The sequence below is a fragment of the Limanda limanda genome, chromosome 9, assembly GCF_963576545.1.
Source record: "Limanda limanda chromosome 9, fLimLim1.1, whole genome shotgun sequence".
NCBI lineage: Eukaryota > Metazoa > Chordata > Actinopteri > Pleuronectiformes > Pleuronectidae > Limanda > Limanda limanda.
Genome location: NC_083644.1, coordinates 22,696,670 through 22,712,156, shown reverse-complemented (window position 1 = coordinate 22,712,156; position 15,487 = coordinate 22,696,670). Strand labels below are relative to the sequence as shown.

The window sequence follows — 15,487 nt, the reverse complement described above, 5'->3', positions numbered from 1 at the left end:
TCTGATTTCTGATTGAACCAATCTATGAACTGTCTGAATCAATGGATATCCGCAGCCCCAAATGAGCCCAAAACAAATTGGCGGGCGCAAACACTCCCCCCCTTTCTTTCAATCCTAGAAACGCCCCTGGTAACCACCATACACACTCACAAATAAATGATGATACAAAATGTCGGGCAGAGACCTTGAAGCCTTGGATCAGCCATTGATTGGGTTGTGGTCAGTGTAAATGATCACATTGTTTAACTTGCTGGAATCAGGAGTAAAGGTTTACAAGGCTGGTGAAACTCCACAAGCTCACAGTGGGCTCAGCATTGTCCAATCACTGACAACCACTCACTGGTCAAGTGTCTATGGAACAAGAGCAGGTGACAGACAGTGTGACATCCATCATGGAGATCCTGTTTAGCTCTCTGTGGAGCTGTCCAGTGCTTAAACTGGACCTGAGGTTGTACATGTAGCCTGTGAAACATAGAAAATGCTTTCATGTATATGTATAAAACTCAATCTTTGACCAGAGAGTTTTAACCTAGTGAGCCTCGGTAATTTCAGTAACGTCTGTAACAGGAAAGAAGACTTATGCCCTCAGGCTCAATTTGTCAATCTTACATAAATCAAACCCACCCCTGAGGTTTACAGCTGTAACTTCGGGTCACACGCCAAAACAAAAGTGTGAGTCCAACTCTCAGACTTTGTGAACCCTCACTGTTGAAAATGGTTCCGCACAAACTTGAATTACAAATGTACAAAATATTCTGAACAGCTACAACACTTTTTTGCAGGCACACAAAAGGTCTCCGTGATCTCCTTCATACAGCTTCACAGATATTGGAGGTTCAATAGCCTTTGATGGGCTTTGTGTAATTTAGAAAATTGAAAACTGTCAATATATAATAATTAGATTGATATTTTGTGGACCTTTCTCCTTCCAGCGGGCGACGTTACGCATAAAAGGGCAGCCTGGGCGTTATTGATTGGCCCGTTGTAACTCTGACTGAAGCTTGAGACCCCCCCCCCCCCTCCCCCCCGGCGATGTGCGTCTGTCGGTGAACCAATCCGTGGCACCAGTCGGACTCAGTGAGTCACTTTAAGAGTGTCAGTGCCATGGCACCATCACATCCTCTGTCCCCTGGATCCTCTGTGTGAGCAGTGACGGTGCGCCACCAGGGGAACCACTTTTACGCACGGGCTCCTACGGCCACAGACTGACGGTGGAGCCTCTCTGTCCTCCTCTTCCAACATGGACAACTCCAGTCGGTTCGTTGGCGACGTCCAAAGAGCTGGTTTGATAGATTTCCCCTTGCTGGACACTTTGAAGCGGGTTTTGGATGGAGCCGCGGCTGGATCAGGAGGAGCCGGTGGTGCCATTCTTCTTGAAGGCAGCACATTGAGGACAGCCGCTGGAGCTGGACTGGACTTGATGGCCGCTCCGCCGACGGAATCCCCCAACCTGATGCCCGCCTTCTGGGATTCCCCGCTCAGTCACGGAATCAATGTGATCGTGGGACTCGTCCTTTGCTTCACTATGCTGGGATTGGGCTGCACGGTGGATGTGAGCCAGCTCGGTGAACACATCCGCCGACCCATCGGGGTGCTGCTGGCCCTGGTGTGTCAGTTTGTGATCATGCCCTTGGTGGCCTTCCTGCTGGCTCTTGCCTTCTCTCTGGATGATGTGGCAGCGATGGCTGTTCTCCTCTGCGGCTGCTGTCCGGGAGGAAACCTGTCCAACATCATGTCCCTGCTGGTGCACGGGGAGATGAACCTGAGGTAGAGCCGCTGGACTCATTTCACTTTTACGCACAGCAGGCTCTGCAGCCGATTACGCACTGGCGCGTAAAGTAACACCTAGAGATTTCCAGCCACTTGACATTGATCCAGCACTATGACCGGTGATCACATCCATAACTTTGCTCTGTCTCTGCTCCTCACTCCACAGCATCATCATGACCATCTCCTCCACGCTGCTGGCGCTGGTGCTGATGCCGCTGTGCCTGTGGATCTACAGCCGGGCCTGGATCAACACACCTGTGGTGAACCTCATGCCCTTCGGGGCCATCATCCTGACCCTGTGCAGCACGCTCATCCCCATCGGGCTGGGAGTCATGCTGAGGTACCGTTACACGCGTGTGGCCGACGTTGTTTTAAAGGTAATTGAAGAGCAGTTTGTCTGAAAGTTACCTTACAATTGTTGAACATTTTATAAATCAGTTAAAGTCGTAATTTGTTTTGTGTCGCTTATGTCTGAGTCATTTACCTTCGCGCAAAAGCGCAGTGCGTAATTCTCTGTGCCTGTCGCACGTAGAGGGGGATGCTGACCGCAGGAACAGTGACATCAGAGGCTCTGTGTCAGGAAGAGCTCCTCCCTCTCTCTTCTGATAAAAGCCACACATAATGGAGGATCACGTCACTGCCAATAGTCAATAACTTTAAACAGCCCAGTCCAGCCCCGTGCTTAAAGTCCATTTCAAGTCACTTTTATTGTTATAAATTATAAAAAACAAAGTCTTGACAAAACGTGACGTCCCCCTTTTCCTTTTAATGCCCTAATCAAAAACACACAAAGTATACTTTCAAAAACATGAGAGAAACCTAGGAAGTGATTCTGTTTTCTGCAGTAACATGTGTCCCCTTCATCCTGACGTCCTGTTCCTCCAGGCCTCCCTGTGGTCCCTGCTCGTCACCCTCATCATGCTCTTCATCCTGACTGGAGCCATGCTGGGGCCGGACCTGCTCTCCACCATCCCTCCGTCCGTCTACGTGGTGGCTATCCTGATGCCTATGTGTGGCTACGCCGCAGGTTACGGCCTGGCCAAGCTCTTCTCCCTGCCGCCCAGCAGCTGCAGGTCCGTCTCCATGGAGACCGGCTGCCAGAACGTGCAGCTGTGCACGGCCATCCTGAAGCTGGCCTTCCCCCCCCAGCTGATGGGAGGGATGTACATGTTCCCTCTGCTGTACGCCTTGTTCCAAGCTGCTGAGGCCGGCATCTTCATCCTAGCCTACAGGATGTACAGGAAGGAGGTCCTGCACAAGCCCGACCCCACGGCCGACGGGGGGGATATAACGTACCAGAGGTTTGAGGATGACGAGGACTTTGACTCGTCTTATGGTGCAGTGACAGTGAGTGACCCCAACACCATCATGTTGGACCCCTGTCCTCCTCATCCAACCCCTGTTTAATTTACCAATTAGATCAACACTCTACAGATGGAATGGAGCAGATCAGGACCTGCAGGTGGATTTATCGCCGTCATTCACAAAGATATTACTGGGGCGGGGGGGTAACGAGACTCTGCTGAGAAAAATAAACTGCTTTATGTTAAAAGCTTCCTTCATTTCAACTTTGACATGTTACATGTGTGATATACTGATAAAACCCACAAAACGTGGTTGTGTTGCCTGTAAAGTGAAAGTAATCATCACTCCATCAATGCAATGTAGCAGTTTGAAAAACTGTGTGTGTGTGAACTGAACCACTCAGAACTCTTCATGTTCAGATTTCAGTGTGACCATGTGCACCATCATCATCATCATCATCATCATCATCATCACCATCATCATCATATAAGCACGTGTATATGAGTAAATAAAGACTGAACAGAGAAACGTGTCCAAGGTTCATACACATTTTGACCGATGGATTTCTTTAAACCAAATTTCCATGTCCAAACATTTTGTGAAATCTCGGTGTAAACATGAAAAAGTGACAAAATGGTATTTAAACTAACAATGAGAATTCCAAGGCAGACAATATACCTTACGCATACGCTCTCATACTAACTAGCTTATATTTTGAGGGTATTTCTTTAAAAGTATATTAATTATTTAAAACTCAGCGAAAATTAACGACATGAAAATATGAATATTAAAAATGTCCATGACTTTTCCAACACCTTTGGGATTTTATATTTCCCATGACTCTTCCAGGCCTGGACACACATTTTACAATTCCAGGACTTTTCCAGGTTTTCCATGACCGCAGGACCCCTGATTGCCACGTGACGTCACTTCCTCACCTGTCCGTGATTAGACCTGATGGGAATGAGTTCCCTCTACTTAAGTGGCGGCCCCTCGCAGCCGGGGTTGGTTGAACAAACATGGCGACGTACGGTGACGAGCCATTCGACAGCTACTTCTACTCATCCTATAACCCGTACGCGGGCAGGTACCCCCGGGCCAAGGAGGCGGGCTGGAAGTATAAAAGCTACCTGTCCCACTACAGCGACGCGTCGGACGCCTTCAACAACCAGCAGCGCGCCCAGCTCAAGGCCATCCTCTCCCAGATCAACCCCAAGCTCACCCCGCGGCTCCGCAAGGCCAACACCCGGGATGTGTCGGTGCAGGTCAACCCGAAGCGGGACGCCTCGGTGCAGTGCTCCATCGGCCCGCGGACCCTGCTCTCCATGAAGCGGGACTTCCGGCGCACGGCTCAGCAGGAGCCGGGGGCGGCGGCACCGGCCGGCGGCGGCGGGAGCCCCAGGGCCGCGGCGGCCGGGGGGGTCCGGTACCCCCGCAGCCTCGCCGTGTACTCGCCCATCGCCTACCGGAGCGTCACCTCCTTCCTGGTGGACGAGAACAACAACAGCAGCGAGGCCTCCTGCGGGGAGCCCCCCGGGGAGCCGCCCGAGGCCCCGGCGGAGGCCGACGGGACCCCGAGCGACCCGAGCCGGGAGGGAGAGTGCGGGGTGAAAGGCGAGGTCCCGGAGCCGCGTCAGAAGATCCGACAGGTGAAGGGTGAAGAGGTGCAGACAGCTACTGAGGGGTCAAAGGTCAAGGCGAGGGTCCGGTTCCAGGTGAGTTTGTTTCAAAAGGGAGGAAACTCTGACCCTCCCAATTGACTACTGACATGCCCTAGTTTCCCTAAGTTAACATCAATTACATTTAAAGGTTCTCAAACCCTTTATTAACTTTTGCCCAGATGTTTTGAGCCATTCATGTCTTCCTACCTGCACTGGCTTCATGATTAATACCTGCTCAAATATCGAATATTTCAAAGCAAAACCATAAATTCAATTTCTCTGAAGTGGTAGTAAACAATTTGGAGTTATTTTTTTATGTCAATGTGAATCACCATGTAAATTTTCCTTGGAAAATCATGCAAGGCCAAAGCTCAAGTTGGAAGTTTCCTGGTGTTTATATTGTTCCCAACCAGACACACTTCTGAGTTTGTCGACCATTTCGATACAAGTGTTTTTGGAGCAGCTCCACACTGATAAACTAGACTGAGAGAAGCTCAGGCCACATTAGATCTCCAATGCTGTCTCCACCAACACCACCACCACCAACCGAGGCAAGTCATGTGACTGGAAGACAAAAGGTGGCGCCGTGCCATCCAATATAACTCACTGTGATATTTATAAAACTTGAATCATGTCAAATAAAGTTGAGTCACGTTGAGTTTCTTTCTCACTGCCAATGGGACTGAACATTTGATTCTGAAGTGTGAAATGTACCATTACAAACCAGTAAGATCAGTGTAAACTCCTCTGTGCCAGCTGGGTGGGATGGTTCCTTGGTGTTTGTAGGGATCGGCTGTGGATTAAAAATGGCGTTAACACTTGAGTGCCTGACCTTTTTGCCTCATCAGTTCCTGGAACAGAAGTATGGATATTATCACTGCAGAGGGTGTAACCTGCGTTGGGAGAGTGCCTACGTGTGGTGCGTTCAGGGCACCAACAAGGTGAGCACTCATAACCACCACCCCCGTTACCGGTCCCGCCGAGTCGGGCTTGTTGTCCCAGCATGACTCGTGGTTTTAGAACATACTTTTTGTGCCTTTTCAGATTTGTGCAGTACTGGAGCCCGTGACACCATTGTTTTTCAAGCTTCAGTATGAGAAGGCGTTCTAACTGAGGTCCTGTGTGTTCCAGGTTTACTTCAAGCAGTACTGTAGGAAATGCCAAAAGGAGTTCAACCCGTATAGAGTGGAGGACATCACATGTCACGTAAGCCCTCCTCCTCCTCCTCGTGTAAAATGAAAAGGCTCACGACGAGTCTCTACTAACTGCAAGCCAACCTCCCTTTTGTTTCCCCCCAGACCTGCAACAAAGCCCGTTGCTGCTGTGCATTAACACAGCGCCACGTGGACCCCAAGCGGCCCCACAGACAGGACTTGTGCGGCAGATGCAAAGGGAAGCGTCTCTCCTGCGACAGCACGTTCAGCTTCAAGTACATCATCTGACCGCCCCCCCGAACTCTGCCTTTCTGCATCAGAACCAAGTCCAGTGTGGGGCCGCCGTCTTCAGCCCAGTGCCATGTTTACAAGATGCAATGACAGCATCTTGAATGTAAAGCATATGTTTCAGTAGTTTATTTCATGCGTTTTGTTGATGAAATCAATGGTAAGAACACACTTTAAAATGTAATAAAAGGCAACCGTGCACTCTGTACTGAAGCTGTGTTCACTCAACCCACTCAGGTCCTGACTGAGAAGCATTAACCTGCGAGAGATGGAACAGATTAAAGGATGCTTGGTAATCTGAATACAAAAATAAGATTAAGATTAACCTAAACCTAAATTATAGGACTAAGACTGAAGCCCTCTGTCAGTGAGTGTAATGGACAAGTTGATCATTACCTATAACTTCATGTTTCTGCTGCTTTAATCCAGACGCCTTGGTCTCTACCTGTTCCCTCAAACACAGGTGTTCACCTCAGTTTGTTGGTTTATTAGCAGGATTATACAAACATAACATTACTAAAACTATTAATGGGGGGGGGGGGGGTACTGTAAGGTGACCTAAAGAGCAGTTCATTTAATTTTGGTTGGATCAGGACTTCTTTTCAAATTTATTTCTCAATGGATCTTGATGCCAAAATTCATACATTTGGAGGTGGGATATTTATGAGTGTATAATTTGCAGCTCCAAGCAAAAATCCAGGCCTAGTGAATTTAAATGTTTTCATAACTGAGGGCCTTTTGCTCGAGGTATGTGCGCTGAGCAGATACAAAAACTACTAAACCAATTTGTTGAAAATTGGCAGTCCATGTATATAAGTGTCAAGAAGGAATCCTTGTATTTCTCACTAACCTTGTGCTAAAGGGAGTTTTTTGACATGTAAGGTCCCAGGGTGCAAATCATAGATCTCAATTGTGAATTAGCATTTAGCTTTGTTTGCAATTTGGTGCAGCTTGATTGAATTTAAGGGACTGTTGGGCCTTAGCAGAGGAACGAGTGGTACTCTATCCAAGTCCTTTGTATTAATCCACAAACACATTTTGATAGTCATGTTTCCACAATTGGAACAACATACAAACATGTCCATACTGTATGATTAGATTTTTATTTTTCCAGAGAGAAGGCTGGTATGTGAGTGAAGAAAAAAAAAGTATAATGCACTTCTACATTAAAACATCTTCCAGGTAAATAATATTCATTAAATAATTAAAAACAGCATTCAAATGTACCAGACAAGCAGGGGGAAAAAAAAGCTCTGAGGAATGAGTACAGTGACTGTTACAATGTGCCATGACAAGATTTCCAGAAAGCATTCAGGTAAAGATTAATGTCCTGCAGTAGCAGCAAGAAGGGCCGGTCCTGGAAGCGTAGCGCAGCTTCAGCGACGGCTGTGGATCAGAGTGTGGAGGGTGAGCACTGCTTTGCCAAGCGATCAAACTCAAATCTCCCTTCAGAGGGCGCTGTGCGGGCAGATCACAGATCAGGAATGCTTATGAGGGGCTTGGCTGGATCGGTGCGGTCAAACAGGAGATGAAGGCTACATTAGATCTCCCACGCCATCCCCCGTCAGCAAGGCAGAGGTGGCCTGTCCCAAATGAGCCCTGACCCTCTTTTAGAAGACCACCACCAACCAACGCAGCCTTTGGGAAATTTTGAAGTTTGTGTGACTGGTTAACAAAAAGGCAGAGCGGATCATTAATGACTCAAATCTGGTCGTGGCTTTCTCTCATCACATTAGCTTTATACATACATCCTACTCGGATGAACAGTGCATTACACAAAAGTACAAGGGAAAAATACTGGTTTTACACTATACATTTTCTAAAATATATACAGAGTAAAATAAGTTATGTTTCCATAATGAGTTGTAGCCAGTCTGCACCTGTGTGCAAGTATATGCATTTGTGTGTGAGCGTATACCAGAATATCCAATATATATCACACAGTCAAAGAGTCTCTAAAGGCAGCTACTTATTTGGTTTAAGAGTGAGTTTTGCGTGACGACCTGTTGAAGGGGACTCTCCTCTCAAAGCAGATCAATAAACAGATATATATTTCTCTTTTTACACTCCCTGAAGGCAAACGTCTCCCGCAGGGTCACAATTACATGTTAAATACCCTAACATTTACAACCTAAGATGTTAGCCCTAATAAAAAATACATTTTTCAAAAAAATAATTCTTGCAGTGCTTTTCTCTTTCAAGCATGCTTTGGAAAATCTCTTTTTTTTCAAACAAGATTATTCTGTTTTTGCTTATGAATCTAGACGGTGTGTACGCACACATACGAGACCTCCTCTAGACTCAGGTCTTACATGCTGACATACACCGGCCCCCAGAGAGGCTCGATACGCTCGTCATGTTAGATCCAGCAAAAGAAAAACAAAGAAAATCAAAAAAACAGAAAAAAGATCATCATCCCACTGCGTCCTCTCCTATTCTTTCCCAGGCACACCACCACATGACTTATTGCAACTGAATTTTGCAAGTTGGCTTCGTCTGGGAAAAAGATATTAGCTTTAAGCATTCATACATGTAATAATATATATTTAGAGTCACAGTTATTCCCACACATCCTTTAGCCCTTTAAAGGTGGAGTCTCTCTCTCGTCCTCCCGAGCCCCTCACTGTCGGCGCTCTCTCTACAGCTGAGGCGAGAGAGTGAGGGGGGGGACTTAAGTCCAGTCTAGTCTGCAGTGCCACAGAATCACAGTCCAGTGCTGACCATGGTGGTGTGGGGCTGGCAGGCCTGGGCCTGACTCAGAGCCTCACGGATCTGCAGGTTGAGCTCCATGAGGCGGGTGCTTGCCTGAGACTGGTCCCTGCTCGGGCCCACCACGGCCAGGCAGCCCGTCTGGCCCAGCGTCTGGTGACGGAAGTAGATGTGCAGAAGGGTCTGAATTGCATTATCGCTCTCGTTGCCAAAGATGTCGTTGGGCCACATAGACCTGAGGACATAGGGGGTGTGGTTAGAAAGTGCAGAGAGGATTTGGTAAAACACAAGATATATTGGATTATATTAAAGGTCTTCCAGCACCTCCACCAGGGGGTTATGTTTTCACCCTGGCCCATTTATCGTTGAAAGATTACACAATAACTACTGGATGGATTACCATGAAACTTGGTGGAGGGATATAGTATGTGTCACGGGAGAGTTTTCCTCCCCCCTTCTGTTACACTGAGACTGCACTATATTCTGGATTTGCACGGGAACTAGAGGGTCGCTCAGTAGAGCTAAACAGCGTCAGACATTTGTGATCTTCAGTTGGCTAATGGCATTAGTTATGTTAGCATTAGCATGTGATTGACAGCAGTTGACTTGAAACATCATAACAAAGTTTCTCGTTCTTGCGCAGGCTTCCGGGGCAACAGCAGTGCTTCTCTCATTCATAAATCTATTCAGTGACAGGGATCTGAAAAAAACTCATTAGTTTGATCATCCATAATCCAAAATGCCAAATACTTTCAGAAACTTTGAAAGGTATTTAAATTGCATTGATATGCATGAGATTATACAGATATTGCAATTAGCTGCACTCAGAGATATTCTGGCCCTGTGACTAATCATTGAATCTACTTCAGTACTGACAACTCTAAGTCTGACTCTCGTCTTCATTAGAGAGTCGTCGTGTCTTACCTAAAGGTTTTGACCTGTGTGAGAGCAGACGTGAAGTCTCTGGCTCTCAGAGTTTCGATGAGGGACTGGATGGCCGTCTCTGTGTTGGTCTGAGCCGTGTCCGACATACACACATCGTCCTCTGTATCATGTCTCGTTTCTGCCTCCTTCAAACAGCTCTCAAGGATGGTGAGCTCGTCAGACATGTTGGTCACCTAAAAAAAGAACAAACATATTCACTGCACTGCACACAAGTAGAACATCTAGCCAGGAAAGAAACCCAGTTTAAATTTGGATAAAAGAGCCGACCACATCAGTCAGAAGTGATTTCATTAACTTTGATCTAATTAGAGCTCCAGCGAGATGCAGCCCAGACAGCGATGGACTGCAGAGAAGATTCAGCAGATTATTTAACTAAAAAATCTGAACTGGACTTTACAATACAATTTATTGACTTGTGTATCATTCAAAATGGGTTTGGTTTGCAGGTTTCAACAAGTTAAATAAAAAAAAAGTAAGATCATGATGAATTATATTGAAGACCTATGACAAGTATCATTGATATGAATATCAGAGTGCCAGAATAATTTACACTTCCCTTTAACTGAAGATAAAGTTGAAGTAGTATAGTAGATAATATAATTCAGATTTAAATGTATCTTAAACCTATTATGTAATATTTAAGACTTTTTTATGACTACATTTCAGCTGATGAAATATCACTCTTTTTATTTTAGGACACAGAATAAACTGATGAATATGAAATAAAATGTTTAAACCGTCTTTTATGTAAAAAAGAAACTGAGGCAGGGGAAAATAAGTCTTTCTCAGCATGATGCAGTGTAATGCAATTTGTCTGTTCTTGTTTCTCTGACAACAGAGATGAGACAGATAAGTCGTCTGCTTCCCATTTCCTTTCTTAGGCAAACTTAAACATCTAAATGTACAATGGACTTCAGATACTAAATGCGTTAGTGCACATCCGGCTCATTTTCATACATCACCCAACAACATTTTTTAGTCTCACCTCTGCCTCCCTCTTGATAGTATCCACCCTGCTGATGAGCTTACAGTAGGCCTGGAAGAGCAGCAACAGCTGGAAGTGCAGCTTATACAGCCTGCGGCATAACTCCAGCTCCTAGAGAGAGAAAGAAGAAAAAAGCGAATCAAAATCCCAAGCTGGTTGATAATCTCCTGGGCTGCACTGAAAATGATTCTGATGATCAGATGATTAGACAGATGGGTATCCTGGGTTAGAGACGTGGGAGTAGATGAAAGGGTTAACACGGCCTAGAGCGAGGTGTTGTCTGATTCAGGCCACGGAGCGAGAGGTGACACTACTAGAATTAGTCAATTAGAAAAGTGTCCGTGTCAGCATGACTTGTAATGCTCCCTGAGGGCCACCGGGACTGGGTGACTGACCCAGAGAGGAGGGTAATTACTAAACCAGGGGAACATGGAGGGAGAAAAAAAAAAAATCGGGATAATTTGTACAGATATAGGAGTGGAACCAAAAACATGCAAAAGGAAAGTTATCTCCACCTTGATCTCTCCACCCATCCCGTCCTACTGCCTAGGCGGCACCCCCCAAATAAATCATCACAATAGCTGCGTACAGACATGCAGGGAACTCTGGATAATCTGAAATTATCTGGAGGAGCGGTCTGTGAGATCCTGAATGTACGAGTCTGTTGCTCCTGCCAGAATTAAACTCTGGATAATGTCCAAATGTGTCGATGTGAGAATACAGCAGGAGAGTGGGCGTGTTGATGTCGTTTCTCACATGTGACAGACGTAGAAGTGAAAAACAAAGAGAATACAAATATCTCGGAAATAGAAGTTCCATACGCGTAAAACACAGACCAAAATGTCAACTTGGTAAGACGATAAGATTCAAGAGCTTTAGGTGATGAGAACCGACGGCAGTGTTGATATTATCTTGATTACATCGTTCCTCTACCGCTGCACCACTCCTCACCTGAACGCTCAGGGGCTTTGTGTATCAGGTTGGAGAATTCTCTGTTCTTCACATGTTAAACGCAAACTCCGGAGAAAGTCCGCACCCCATTGTGCGGACATTCTCCGGTGTTGATGTCTGAAAACTGCTCGACTCTACACTGAATACAAGTTTACACATTTTCATCTGTCAGCAGAGAGAATCAGAGTGCAGTAAATAGACCTAAGAAAGATTATCCAAAAGTCCAAATTTAGAAACAGAAAAAAACATGTATTACAATAGAGGATAAAATTATGATGGGGTGGATGGGGGGAGTGGAGCTGGGTTGCATGACGGACCAAAGCAGAGACAGATTGGAGATGATTGCACAGTGCGGTCTGTGGATGTCAACAGCACAGGTGTGTACAGAGAGATGAGATGGTCAGTGTTTCGTCTGAATTATTATAGAGTCTATAATATGAGAACCACTTACTGCTAGATTTTCCATTTGCTAAGCAAGAAGGTGAGCAGGTCACACAAAGACACACACACACACACAAAACATCAACAAACAAAACAGAAGGGGAGAAAGACCAAGAATTAGTGAGCTGTAACATGGCAGCTGAGACACAGTGACCTGACGGGCAAGGAGCAGCAGTTTATCAGCTCCCTGTCACACAGGTCTGGAAACGCTCAGGGAACTGAAGCACTCACATGTGAGCTCACTTCAGTGCTACCGGAAACCTTCTACTCGGAAGAAACTGAGCATGTATGATGAGGGAGAGAGTGAGAGAGAAAGAGAGAGAGAGAAAGAGACATGGCACAGTAGAGGCAACAGAGAGGAAAGAGTGTTGCCCTTGAGACTAGAAGAGCACGACAGTTTTTAACCTGAGGAAAACACAGAGGGCAGCTGTGATCTGTGCAGGCAGCTCAAGCTGAGGGACAGTGTCAACACGTCTAGGATGTGGAGTGAGAGACCATGCAAAGACTACAAGACACTGAGGAAAGTGACGTGCAAGTGGAAAATCTGTTTTTTTTATTTCTCATCTCTCTTCATTCTGTCTAATTTAATTATCACTATGGCATCTGAGGCAAACAAATATAAACATGCTGCATAACAATGACAAAAAACCTTGCGAGACAGTCCTTTAAAGTCCAACTGAAATCATTTTTAGTTCTCCCTTTTTGCAGCCAAAGATGATGTCAATGTCGTGTCTTCTTCCACGTTACTCAATAGTTATTGTATATTATCAAAAGGAAGGACAAAAGGCCAGCAAAAACATGAGAAATGTGCCTCTTTTCTCCCAGGGGTCTGAAGGGCGCTTGTTTTGTCTGTGTGTGACTGACAGCAGCTGAGAGAGAAAGTAAGCCTTGAGCCGTAACTTCACATCAGGCTTTTTAATGAACAGAAGCTGATGAGCTAATTATCCATAAAAGTCTTTGTTTGGTCATTCAACAAGTTAACGTGCATAGTGAGACGTCTTCATGTTTGTTAAAGGAAGAGTATAGTGGGAAAAGCGTTCTGGGCTGTTCAAAGTCTGTGCCTGTTTTCTAGCCCTGATTCTATGCGACCGTTGAGATTTGCTGACGTTTGCTTAGTGCAAATATTGTTTACAGAGGTTGGCTACATGGAAACAAGTTCTCCATCTATCTATGTCATAATTCTATAAATTTGTGTCTATGGAACACATATCTACAAAACTGTTGAGCTAATCAGCTTCACACTTGGCAAGTGTGTTTTCAAAGGCCCAGGGAATTGCAGTGTTGAATTTGGTGCGATTTGGACACATGATGCGTTCAATATTAATAAACTTTGAAGGACGACAACAACAATGACAAGTGATTCTCCAGTTCGGGGTTCTGTGAACTGAGTGGAGCTTCACTCAACTTTGAATAAACAGGTGAACAGCTCTTTGTGCAGCAGCAGCAGCTTCAGGGTTCTATGGACGTACTCCTAAGGTCTGTCTGCTGGCTCAATTACTGCAGACCACTTTAACACTTTCAGTAAAAAAAACTGCAACCAGCATCATCACAGGCCAAACAAACAGCCCCTTCCAAACAGGCACTGCACTGCTTTATGTCAATGGAGATCTAACAATACTCCAACAGATCAAACAGAGGTTGATTGGTTTCTATTATTTTCCCCACAAAGCCGAACAGGAATAGCAATTTACACAATATATAATGCTGCAGCGAAAAACTTATATTGTAGTTTAATTTCAGTTAGACTTTAAGTCTCACCTCGCTAGTTAAAATAGTAACTCATCATTTAGTTGCAATATTTTCCTACGGAAATCCGTATTGATCAACACAAATAGTAAATCACATGAAAGGAGTAAACTGGTCATTCATACCTGTGCATGAGTATTTGGTCGTTGGTCGTCTTTGTCCCCAAACGTTTTCCTGCAGTTATCCAGCCACTACAGGAAGGAGGAGGAGGACAGGAACGGGTGAGAGACAAGACAGGAAGTGGAGGAGAAAAACAGATCAGAGAAAGGAGAGGAATTTATTTCTCCTTTGGACATACAGAATTTCCTAGCTGGTCTCAGACTTTTGGACTCCACTCTATGCATCTTCATGTGCTTGTGTAAATGATAAAGGTTGGTTTGGGAGGAGATTTAATATGATTCTTGTACTTAGCGAATTAAAGAAGGCCTGTTCCCGAGAACAGGATAGGATCTGGCCCTCCAGGGACCAATGCCGTCTCATTCAATTAGCACCCCTGCATCCCAGAACCCTCTCCAATCTCATCTCTTCTCTTCTTTCCCCTCCCCCCATCCGCCGTTCCTCCCACCCCTCACAGTTTATCCTGCCCGGCCCTCTGTAACTGATTTAGGAGCGCCGAGGGTTATTTTTGTCTCTTCAGCAGGGGACGTCACGAGTGATGCAGACACTAACGGCAGCTAAATCTACTCATACCCAACACTGATTTGATGCCTGCACCGCTGATGAGACACACAGGGGCTTATCTTGTACAGCATCAGCTATTTGTCTTTATATCCTCCTGGCCCTCCATAGTGCAGTGGCATATGGATAAAGGGGCAGTTTACAAATGCTTCCTAAGCTCATCTCCAGAGATGAGATGCCATTATGAGGCAGTTCCTTATAGTCCCACACATGCACATCCTGACACAGCAGCTAAAACTGCAGTTGTGGCAATTTGTGATTCTCACAGAGGATGTTAGGGGGGAAAGATTCAAATAGAATGGAAAAGCAGATGTGGTTAGTGTGGAAGATGTGCGGGGACTTACGAGCTCTGCTGCTTCTCTCTTGGAGTTGTAGGTGTCCAGGTGTTCCTGCAACTCCAGCACACTAAACTTCAGAGTCTCCAACAGTCCACAAGAGACGAGCTACAACAGCAAGACAGGACACCACATACATTAACCCACAACAACGGCCCGATGCATACACAGTACATGACACCAAAATATCGACAGCAGGACACACACATTCAGGAATATGCAGAACGTGCAGCACAGCTTTAGCAAAACGACAGGTACATGTTACTCACAAAACATGATCGAATTATAGCTTTTATCAGTTTTAATGAAATGATTACAGACGACCATGCAGAGCAGCCTCACCGTCTCAGCATCCAGCAGCACAGTGGGACACTGGGAGCGAGACGTCATGACTTCCAGGGAGCTGAGGAACTGATTTCCCATTCGCTGGAGCCTCTCCCCAAGAAAGCGAACAGATGAATGTGTGATGGAGCCAAATTTCCTCTGAATACTCTGCATTAAACAAGAATGTAGAAGAAA

The 15,487-nt window shown here is 45.7% G+C and overlaps 3 protein-coding genes across 6 annotated transcripts in view; 2 read left to right on the top strand and 1 right to left on the bottom strand.

Moving 5' to 3' along the window:
• Positions 1-1,240: 1,240 nt before the first annotated feature.
• slc10a4 (solute carrier family 10 member 4) lies at positions 1,241-3,177 on the top strand. Its single transcript, XM_061078815.1, has 3 exons — positions 1,241-1,767; positions 1,937-2,147; positions 2,656-3,177. Exons 1-3 carry the CDS (start codon positions 1,241-1,243, stop codon positions 3,175-3,177), a joined length of 1,260 nt encoding a protein of 419 aa, XP_060934798.1.
• Positions 3,178-4,094: 917 nt separating this feature from the next.
• Positions 4,095-6,178, top strand: zar1 (zygote arrest 1). The gene is made up of 4 exons (XM_061078768.1): positions 4,095-4,790; positions 5,585-5,677; positions 5,868-5,942; positions 6,035-6,178. The coding sequence occupies exons 1-4, from the start codon at positions 4,095-4,097 to the stop codon at positions 6,176-6,178; spliced, it is 1,008 nt and encodes a 335-aa protein (XP_060934751.1).
• A 1,084-nt stretch (positions 6,179-7,262) lies between these two features.
• fryl (furry homolog, like) overlaps positions 7,263-15,487 on the bottom strand; it is a 68,158-nt gene continuing 59,933 nt past the window's right edge. For 3 of the 4 annotated variants that reach the window (XM_061077838.1, XM_061077836.1, XM_061077837.1), the window contains 7 exons: positions 15,311-15,460; positions 14,978-15,076; positions 14,081-14,146; positions 12,220-12,237; positions 10,818-10,928; positions 9,812-10,005; positions 7,263-9,122 (listed from right to left, as the gene is read on the bottom strand). In XM_061077838.1, the coding sequence (XP_060933821.1) occupies positions 8,882-9,122; positions 9,812-10,005; positions 10,818-10,928; positions 12,220-12,237; positions 14,081-14,146; positions 14,978-15,076; positions 15,311-15,460 (879 nt within the window). In that variant the 3' untranslated portion in view covers positions 7,263-8,881. The remainder of the gene's footprint in view (positions 9,123-9,811; positions 10,006-10,817; positions 10,929-12,219; positions 12,238-14,080; positions 14,147-14,977; positions 15,077-15,310; positions 15,461-15,487) is intronic. The other variant, XM_061077839.1, reaches the window with a different exon arrangement.

What these genes read in the sequence shown, in the direction of transcription:
- slc10a4 (XM_061078815.1), top strand. Translation starts at nt 1,241, where the DNA reads ATGGACAACTCCAGTCGGTTCGTTGGCGACGTCCAAAGAGCTGGTTTG. An exon ending in CACGGGGAGATGAACCTGAG is followed by an intron (nt 1,768 to 1,936) that starts GTAGAGCCGCTG and finishes CTCACTCCACAG; the next exon opens with CATCATCATGACCATCTCCT. An exon ending in TGGCCGACGTTGTTTTAAAG is followed by an intron (nt 2,148 to 2,655) that starts GTAATTGAAGAG and finishes CTGTTCCTCCAG; the next exon opens with GCCTCCCTGTGGTCCCTGCT.
- zar1 (XM_061078768.1), top strand. Translation starts at nt 4,095, where the DNA reads ATGGCGACGTACGGTGACGAGCCATTCGACAGCTACTTCTACTCATCC. An exon ending in GCGTTCAGGGCACCAACAAG is followed by an intron (nt 5,678 to 5,867) that starts GTGAGCACTCAT and finishes TGTGTGTTCCAG; the next exon opens with GTTTACTTCAAGCAGTACTG. An exon ending in TGGAGGACATCACATGTCAC is followed by an intron (nt 5,943 to 6,034) that starts GTAAGCCCTCCT and finishes GTTTCCCCCCAG; the next exon opens with ACCTGCAACAAAGCCCGTTG.